Raw genomic sequence first — 10,047 nt, forward strand, 5'->3', positions numbered from 1 at the left:
ATGACTGGAAAAAAAAAAAGTTACACCAAATAAAAACATGGACGAATCTCAAAGTTAATTAGGTCATGAGTGAAACCTAAAAAAATATGAGGTAGATAGTATAGGACCGCAAAAATCCAAAAATAAAACAGTTCGATTTTGGGTCAAAAATATATGGCAAATGTTGCATAAAATGTAACAAATGCCGCTTAGAAATTTTGTCCAAAAAACATCGTTTCTGGGTGCCCGACTCGGCTTTTCACGGCGGCGATTTGTTTTGCATAATGCTTATACATCTCTTACACCACAATGTCATTTTCACAAAGTTAGTAAACCTTGTAGTAAATGTTGGTATCCTCTTCACAAAGCTAGTGAATTTTATAGAAAGTGTAACGAAATATACTATACTAGAGAAAAAGATTTCATATTTCCTATGTGTGACATATGTGCATATTTGTTAATTATTTTTATAAGCTTTCAAGTTAACAACGTTGGACTTCAACTTCTCTTGCAATATGACTTCAACTTTTACATGTAACCACATTATCTCATAGAGTTCAATACAAAGAATCTAATGACTTCAAGATCATCCGGTCGTTTCAGTGACGAATTTTACAGAAAGTCGTCAGAAGAAAATTGACTGGAACCACATTATAAAATTGAGCTTCCAACAACTAGATCATTTAACTAGTCTTAGAAAGAAATAGAAATAGAAATATATTTTTTTTTCACTCTTTTTTTCTCGTCAAAATTCCGACTCACAATCTTCTAATATTGTTTTGTTCTCTTGTTAGGTTTATAATATTTGGGACGAAACTAATATTACATGCTGTAGTTTTGGGCCTGGAGCTATTACGGGGTTTGATCCAGATCTTCTGGTATTCAGAAAAAAAATATATATATTTAGGAGTTAGAATCGGCTCTCTGGATGAAAATACTTAATTCGTTCGAATTTCCAATTTAATTCACTGGTTATTAGATTATTTTTTTAGCGAAAATTGTTAACTAGTTTACATAGCATTAGAAATAGACAACATTTCCATAGCTTGTATAGTTTAAACCATACAAAATTATACATGATCTAGTCTATCAACATCACATGTTTGGATGATTTGGAATCATTGGATAATTGTTACAAATTCATTCATGCCTAAAAGGTTTTTAGCCATTGGGCTGAAAAATCCCTAGGCCCATCATCTTCCATCTTCGGCCCAAAATTGATCTCACGAGTCACGACATAGTAAATAGTAGAGAGACAACAAGTTGCTGATCCCTTCGAGCTAGGGTTTCTAGTTTTTCAAAACCCCGTCAGGCTCATCTTCTTCTAGCACCTTCTTCTTCCCTTAAAGTATTCAACTTTATCTGAATTTCACCATTTTCTCTTCATTTCTCCTACTAATTTCGATCTTTAAGCATCTGGGTATCTCCCTTTCTCCATCTATTCATCGGAATTTGGGCTTAGATTTCGAAATTCTGAAGCTTTTTGGGGAAGACGAGATTGAAAATGGGGAAATCTGGAGGAAGGAAGAAGAAGAGTGGTGGTGGTGGTTCGAATGCGAATTCGAATTCGAGTCAAGTCAATTCATCTGAAGCTTCAGGATTATCGAAACCGTCAACGATTGTTAATGGTGGTGTTGATTTCGATGCTTCGATATTCTTGAAACGTGCACATGAGCTTAAAGAAGAAGGTAATAAGAAGTTTCAAGCAAGAGATTACGTTGGTGCTCTTGAGCAATACGAGAATGGGATTAAGCTTATTCCTAAGAATCATCCAGATAGAGCTGTGTTTCATAGCAATAGAGCTGCTTGTTTGATGCAAATGAAGCCAATTGATTATGAATCTGTGATTTCTGAATGTTCTTTGGCTCTTAAATCTCAGCCTGGTTTTACTAGAGCTTTACTTAGAAGAGCTAGAGCTTTTGAAGCTGTTGGCAAGTTTGATTTAGCTGTTCAGGATGTCAATGTTTTGTTGGGTTCTGATCCTAATCATAAGGATGCTGGTGAGATTTCCAAGCGGTTAAAATCCGCTTTGGGTCCTCATCAAGATTTGCAGAGTCGTCCTTCACCTGCAGCTCTTGGTGCTTCGGCTGCGTTAGGCGGTCCCATTGCTGGACTTGGTCCTTGTTTACCTTCTCGTAATGTTCATAAAAAGGGAGTTACTTCGCCTGTCGGGTCTGTTTCGATGCCTAATGCTAGTAATGGTAAGGTTGAGAGGCCACAGGTGGTGAATCCGGTGACTGAAAACGGTGGTGCGGTGAGTAAGGGACAGGCGTCGAGAGTTGTGTTGAAGCCGGTTAGTCATTCACCGAAAGGGTCGAAGGTGGAGGAGTTGGGTTCTTCATCTGTGGCTGTTGTTGAGAAGGTTCAAGAGAAGAGGATTCGGTGGAGGCCGTTGAAGTTTGTTTATGATCATGACATAAGGTTGGGTCAGATGCCTGTGAACTGTAGGTTTAAGGAATTGAGAGAGATTGTGAGCAGTCGTTTCCCGTCTTCGAAGGCAGTTTTGATTAAGTACAAGGACAATGATGGAGATTTGGTGACTATAACTTCTACTGCAGAGCTGAAATTGGCGGAATCTGCTGCTGATAGTCTTTTGACGAAAGAGCCTGATACTGATAAGTCTGATTCTGTTGGGATGTTGAGATTGCATGTTGTTGATGTGAGTCCTGAGCAAGAGCCTATGTTGCTAGAGGAAGAAGAGGAGGAAGTGGAAGAGAAGCCTGTTGTAGAAGAAATCATATCATCTCCTACAGAATCAGTATCTGAAACAGAGATCAACAATGAGAAGACGGATAAGGAAGTTGAAAAGGAGAAAGCGGGTTCTTCTGAAGATCCTGAGACCAAGGAATTGGAGATGGATGATTGGTTGTTTGATTTTGCTCATCTCTTCCGTACTCATGTTGGTATTGACCCTGATGCTCATATTGACTTGCATGAGTTGGGAATGGAGCTCTGCTCAGAGGCGCTTGAAGAAACTGTGACAAGCGAGAAAGCTCAACCACTATTCGATAAAGCTTCTGCGAAATTCCAAGAAGTCGCTGCTTTAGCTTTCTTCAACTGGGGAAATGTTCACATGTGTGCTGCTAGAAAGAGGATTCCTTTAGACGAATCTGCGGGAAAAGAAGTGGTTGCAGCACAGCTTCAAACCGCTTATGAGTGGGTGAAAGAGCGATACACATTGGCAAAGGAGAAATATGAGCAGGCCCTCTCGATCAAACCAGATTTTTACGAGGGTTTGCTTGCTTTAGGACAGCAGCAATTTGAAATGGCGAAGCTACACTGGTCTTACTTGCTAGCTCAGAAGATCGATATCTCAGGTTGGGATCCGTCAGAAACCCTAAATCTCTTTGACAGCGCAGAGGCAAAGATGAAAGACGCTACAGAGATGTGGGAGAAGCTTGAAGAGCAGAGGATGGATGATCTTAAAAACCCGAACTCGAACAAGAAAGAGGAAGTTTCTAGGAGGAGAAAGAAGCAAGGAGGAGATGGGAGTGAAGAGGTTTCAGAGACAATCACAGCTGAGGAAGCAGCAGAACAAGCGACTGCAATGAGATCACAGATCCATTTGTTTTGGGGAAACATGCTGTTCGAAAGATCGCAAGTTGAATGCAAAATCGGGAGGGATGGTTGGAATAAGAATCTTGATTCAGCTGTTGAAAGATTCAAACTTGCAGGTGCTTCTGAAGCTGACATAGCAACGGTTGTCAAGAATCATTGTTCCAATGAAGCCGCTGCTATTGAAGGAGATGAGAAAAAGGTACCTGCACCTTGAAACCCTTTATTCAAACAAGAATTTCGATATCAAGAGCTATGAAACAAAAACCGATTCTCGCTTAATGAATGGTTGTGTGACTGGAAAATAACCATGAAGATGTAGACTGCCGAATCTTGCTTGTTTTGATGATTCACACTTGGTTTTTTCAAGTTTATCTTCTTCACCTCAAAGGTGATAATTTTTCCAGGGCATTTGTTAGATAAATTTGTAAACTCTGTTTGTTTTAAGTTTTAAACTTTAATATTTGTTTGTTTTTGCTTTAGGGATTGATTCTTCTGAACTTGCTTCTTCTTATCTAATGATAAAAGCTACTTTAGCTTCATTTGTGTTAAGTTCTGAAACAGAGTGCTTCACTTGATTTGGTGATATCATAAAACACATTAGAACTCTTAGAATTCAGATTATTATTATTGTTATCATCTTCCATAAGCATAAACACCCCACACTTTAAAGTTTAAACACACCAATTGACCAACAATTAATCACCGGATACTTAACTATATCAACTTATGGACACAAACACAGAACACAAACTCATCTTCTTTCTTTCTTTCTCTGCTTCACTTTAACCTCAAATCCGGTTTAGAAGGTCTCTACGGCTGCTGTAGGATTCAATTCTGTAACTGCAGAAGCATTCTTCATTGCTGCGAACCGTGGCTCCTTGGGCTGAAACTTGACCCCTGCATAAAGCTTCATGTAGTCATCAAAGACGAAACTCGGGTACTCGGTATCTTTCTCGACAAGTGAAGTTGCAGGAGAGATCTCGGCATCGTTTCCCGGATTGTAAAACGATGCAATCGACATCCTGTTTCCTTCCTGTTGAGTCACCACACGGTGCATCACACTCTTGTACTTCCCGTTGGTTATCACCTACACACAATTCAGAAAATACATATTCTGGTTAAACCAAAATCTCAGATCAGTTTAGCTATACCAAATCAAACTCATTTAAGATTGCATGTCGTTCGTCCGGTTTAACTCGGTTATAACATTTACTAATTTCCCCAATTTCATCAAACCGGGACTAAGCCAAAATCCCAATCAATACCAAAACATTGTTTTTTCTAAGCAAAAGATCTTTTGAAAATGTGGTGTGAACATGACATACCTCAAGTTGGTCACCAAGATTGATGACAATAGAGTGGTTGAGAGGAGGAACATCAATCCAGTCACCATCTTTAAGAAGCTGGAGACCACTGACCTTGTCGTCTTGAAACAACAAGATGATGCCTCCTGCATCAGTGTGGGCCCTAAGACCTTTGATCATCTCTGGTTTAGGACATGGTGGATAATTGCTCACCTTTGTCCCAAAGGTTGGTCCTTTGGTTCCATGAAACACTTTCTTCAAATACCCTTTCTCCAACCCTAGATTCTCACAAAGTAGATCCAACAACTCCTCTGCAAGATTCTCTAATCTCTTCCCAAAGTCTTTCATGGCCGTCCTGCCAAATCAAAACATTTTTTACTACTTTAGTATAATATATTACATCTTTGCTCAAAAAAAAAAAAAATAGTATAATATATTACATCTTTGCTTGTGCTTCACTATGCAAGTTTCAGGTTACTTTTTATGTAATTATAATATTTTTAATGGTTACTTTTTACCAATAAAAGTATAAAAAAAAGTCGAAAAATTCTTAACTCATGCATGTGAGAAAAAATAAAAAATAAAAAATATTTTAATTAAAGATAATAGAGGTAGAGTGTATAACTGAAATTTGGTTTAGTCAAAATTTGAGATTTCTTTAAGAAAAAATAATTGTTTTGGCAATACTAATAATAAACTGGCCTTATTGTTATGTTATTCATGTACCCTGACAGATCTTGTGAATTAAGGGGGATTTTTGGAGTGGTGACTAATTTTTTTCATAGAAGAAAATAAATTTCATATGTAATTAAATGAATATAACATATGATTTGAAACTGTATTTTTTTAAGAAAATATGTACCTGTATTCATCAGACACATCTGAAATGTCACTGAGATTGGACTGAGGGAGGTGACGAACATAGAAAGTGCTTTCCCAATCAATATCTTCGACTTCTGTCTGAAGATTATCCAAACCTTTGGACTTGAGCATATCATTGAACTTTTGTTCTTGACATGTCTTGTAATGTTCCTTTGTCATCTTCTCGATCTTGTCCATTAAGTCATGTGGTAATCCATGGTTCACTATCTGAAAATTTCAATTAACCCCAAATTTACAAAAGATTCACATTACCATTAAGAGCCAGTAAATATAAAAAAAATTTTAAATGTGTACCTCAAAGAAGCCCCAGTTCTCACAAGCTTCATTGATTAAAGCCATGGTTTGGTCTCTCTCTTCACCATTGAGCTTGGACAAGTCTACCACTGGAAACTTCATGTTCTTCTCCATCTTTCTTTTTCTCTCTCTCTCTTTTTTGAAAGTACTCTATTTGAAGTTGCAAGTTGTGTGTATGTTTATTGCTTTGATGTGAAGACTTATGAAATGAGAGAGGGTTGCTATTTATAGGCGCAAATGAGGGATATTGGATTTGATTAAAATAATTAAAATTGTGAGAAAATATGTGTGAGTCATAGTCATAGTCTCATAGATAAGATGTACAAAAAATGTTACATTCAAATTGATAAAAATAAAAAGTAAAAAGTAAAAGAAACAAGAGTTCGTGGAGCATGTATGTGAGCACATCTATGATGGACCCCTACCATCTTCTTTCTTTATGAGATTGATTCGTTTGGCATTTTCCTTTTGGGTCTCTATTATGCACTTCAATTGGTTTCTTTTCTCTTCCCTTTTGGGATTATTTTATGTAGAAATAATTAGAAAGAGTTACGAAAAAAAGGAAAAGTAGTGAGAGGTTGCATAAGATTTTGAAATATTTCGAAACAACTCTGAATGACAAAGTTTACTACTTGAGCTAATCGTTTGAATCATAACCAAATTTGAGAAGAGTTTTTCCTTAAAAAGAGACTAGTTCTATCACTTGCATTTTTCATTTTCAGGACACTGATATTGAAAATTACTTGATATCCTTTTTGAAAGTGCATTCTTAAAATTGTAGTAATGTAGTTTTCTAGAATTCATACTTAAATGTGAAACACTTTACTTCTTCTGTATTTTGGTTTTGGCTTTGCACACCGTCCGGCTCCTTTTTAGTATATAGATTTTATTTTTATCTGACAGACCGTCTATTATCCCATAAAAATCGCTTAATTTGTCTTTTTATATCAGTCATCACATAAATTATTTTGTTTTATATATTTATTGAAACTTACTTGTTAGAGATTCTCTACCCACTTGTTTTAGGATTTTTTTTTTTTGTATAGAAAAATGTATATTGAAAATACAAGTTCTTATATCAAGTGTGCCATCATTTTCTAGTATCAAGGATAATTCACGGTGATATTGATATATAGCATGTTATGTATATCATCTTTCGAATTGATGTAAGATAACTTTTGCAAAATAACTTTATCAAGTAAATTCTCTAATAGATTCTTTATAGAAGTTATGATATATCAGTGTTTCAGAAAATTAAATAGAAAGCATATGTATGAGATATAAACTACCAAACTTACAGGGTGTTTTGTTTGATAATATTCTTGATTCGCCACTTTTTGACATATCAATTCATCTTTAAATTCCTCCACACTTTGGACGAATACTACGTTGATCTGATGTTTCATAACTAAAGTATACAAGTCAAATAATTATATATGGAATTAAATTTATCGAATATTCCTAACTCAACTTAAAGAGTGCATTATGGTATAAAACCATATATTATTACTTCGTTCTATTCACTTTATTAAAATCTGTTTTCTAACTCAATAATGCATCCAAAAAAATATCACAACCATAAGCCGTCGTTACGTATACACAATGTAAAATGTTATTGATTATATTACTAGTTGCAATTAAGCTTGGCTTATTACATAATTTACTGTTGATAACACAATTTCTCTTTCTCACTCTCCCTATCGTCTTAAAATCGTTGACCAAAGTGAGAACAAAGACTTCGGTCGTGGCTGCTACCTACTTTTTTTTTTTTTTTTTTTTTCTATTGGGCGATCTTAGACTCCATTCATGCGCGTGATACAATTTTTTATTTTCCAATAGTTGTCTAATGGGTACACATGATTATGAATAATGTTTAGATCTAGATTAAAGTTTGGTTCGAGAAAAAAGAAGGATTAAAGTGTGTATTTGAAACAGTTTAATGCAGTATTCATAATTATACGCACATAATCTATAATATGAATACCAAAAGATATAACATGGGAAGCAAAAATTAAGATAGATATGAGTTTAAAATTTAAATATATATTTGGTTTCAAAAGACTCATTGAAGATATCTCAACCACCTATGTTCCCCTCTACCCTATATATTTACTATTTCATGTGAGTTTGGTTCAATTGTTGTTTAATTCTTTTTATCTTTTTGTAATCTAGTTTATCATAAATTCTGTATCCACTTTAATTCAGAATAAAACAAATTATCCTAAAAAGTATTATACTACTAGCAGGTAAGGAATTAAAATCCTACGAATGTTTGTTGATCTTGTCTACGAAACTATAAATTAAACGTTTTTTTTAAGTAAAAACGAGCGATAATTAATGTGTAATATTCACTGAGTGACAGCATACATAAACTTTTTCTTGTCTTTAGGTCTTTTCATTTAGAAATGAATCCAAAGTCAAAAAGGTGTTGCTTTGCATTGCCGCATCACTATTGATTTCTTTTCCTGAAAAAATGTTTTAACAAAACTATTGCTTCACTAGAATAAAACTAAAAGTAAAGCTTAGGTGTTTATGTTTAATACGCATTTAACTTTCCCTTTCTTGAATGAAATTGTTACTTGTATTTTAGTATTTTACCAATGCCGACTATGTTTTTATCATCCGACGTATGTGTTTTGCTGAAACAATGCCTTGTTGAGTTGTTAATTCTATGAAATATGTCACTTCTTAGACTTAACTTAGAAACCACGGCATGCATCATTTATTTTAAGTGGCAATTTGCTTGATAGAAACTTTCACAAACCTTCTTTCTCGATTTTTCTCACTCAAACTCAATGCACACAACTTTCCTTTCTTTCTCAGAGATACTTTGATCAATTAATTTTTTTTTTCTAGTAACAGTTGTTTTTTTTACAGCTAACAGTTGTTAAAAGAAAAAAAGTTTCTGATAACCCTAAAAATTCCCTTCACGGCTTCACCCCAATTTTTCTCATTTTATAGTGTACGACTTGTATTTTCAGTGGTCAAGTTATAAGCCAACTTTTGTTTTTGTTAAAGAAAATATATCCCTGAATTTTTATTGATTTATTAATAAAATAAAATTGGAGGCAAAACAGTATATAACTTCCTCCTCGACGTTAACTTCAATCACAATGTTTTTTAGTAGTGTTTTAAGCGTCTGCTAGATTTATGTTGACGATTTTTATTCATGATTTTACGACTAAAAGTATTTACCTTGATACATTATTGGGAAAAAAACTATAGAAAATTAGAAAATTTTGATTTGGAAAAATAATAAATTACTTTAGAAAATAAATGTAGTCGTTATTTATAGATCGAGGATCAAATATAATGTAATCTACAATGTGTCTTTCTTTATTTCCTTGGAGGTCAGATTTTCGGTCAATTGGTTATTCTTATGAGTTGTTGAAAGCATGGCGTACGACAAATCAAATCATACAAATTAGGCTATATCACAAGAGGACATATATCAGGTTCATGAACTTCATGTCTTTCGTTTTTTTAATTATTCATTTGCGTCACGATTCAGCATATTTATAAAAGATAATATGTATATTTGTATATTTATAAAGCACGAGGGCAATATTGAATAATGGGAATTTTCTTTTTAGAAATATTCGGTTTACGTGAAAGAGATATGATGCAAAGTTACAATATACATATATTTCATTCTATATATGTTGGGTGAATATTGTATAATTCTTATTGGTGCTTTGGATGCTATTACAATTATTAACCTTTTTTAATCGATGAAATTCCTTCACATTACTATATCTACATATACATTTTTATAGAGTTTTTTTGCATTAATTCATTTGGATCCGGGTTTTATCCGGGTTTAATTCTATCCGGATCTTGGATAAGGAATTTTAGGAATGTTGTCTTAATTTCAAACTAATAAATGAAGCCATGTTGTCTTAATATCTTTCATATTAATGACCCTAATAAATAGCCGATTTTAATGGAAAATCGTTTTCATATTTATGCTCATAATAAATGTCCAGATTTTAACAATATATACATATATTATGAAATTATAAAGAAAAAA

The 10,047-nt window shown here is 34.2% G+C and overlaps 2 protein-coding genes across 2 annotated transcripts; one reads left to right on the forward strand and one right to left on the reverse strand.

Annotated features, from left to right (window-relative positions):
* Positions 1-1,246: 1,246 nt before the first annotated feature.
* LOC9324092 (HSP-interacting protein) lies at positions 1,247-4,076 on the forward strand. Its single transcript, XM_021035821.1, has one exon. It carries the CDS (start codon positions 1,484-1,486, stop codon positions 3,749-3,751), a length of 2,268 nt encoding a protein of 755 aa, XP_020891480.1. The 5' UTR covers positions 1,247-1,483; the 3' UTR covers positions 3,752-4,076.
* Positions 4,077-4,141: 65 nt separating this feature from the next.
* Positions 4,142-6,442, reverse strand: LOC9322539 (1-aminocyclopropane-1-carboxylate oxidase 2). Its single transcript, XM_021035822.1, has 4 exons — positions 6,018-6,442; positions 5,704-5,930; positions 4,863-5,196; positions 4,142-4,624 (listed from the first exon to the last, which is right to left on the reverse strand). The coding sequence occupies exons 1-4, from the start codon at positions 6,129-6,131 to the stop codon at positions 4,337-4,339; spliced, it is 963 nt and encodes a 320-aa protein (XP_020891481.1). The 5' UTR covers positions 6,132-6,442; the 3' UTR covers positions 4,142-4,336.
* Between the last annotated feature and the right edge of the window lie 3,605 nt (positions 6,443-10,047).

This window comes from Arabidopsis lyrata (genome assembly GCF_000004255.2).
Source record: "Arabidopsis lyrata subsp. lyrata unplaced genomic scaffold ARALYscaffold_2, whole genome shotgun sequence".
Taxonomy (NCBI): Eukaryota; Viridiplantae; Streptophyta; class Magnoliopsida; order Brassicales; family Brassicaceae; genus Arabidopsis; species Arabidopsis lyrata.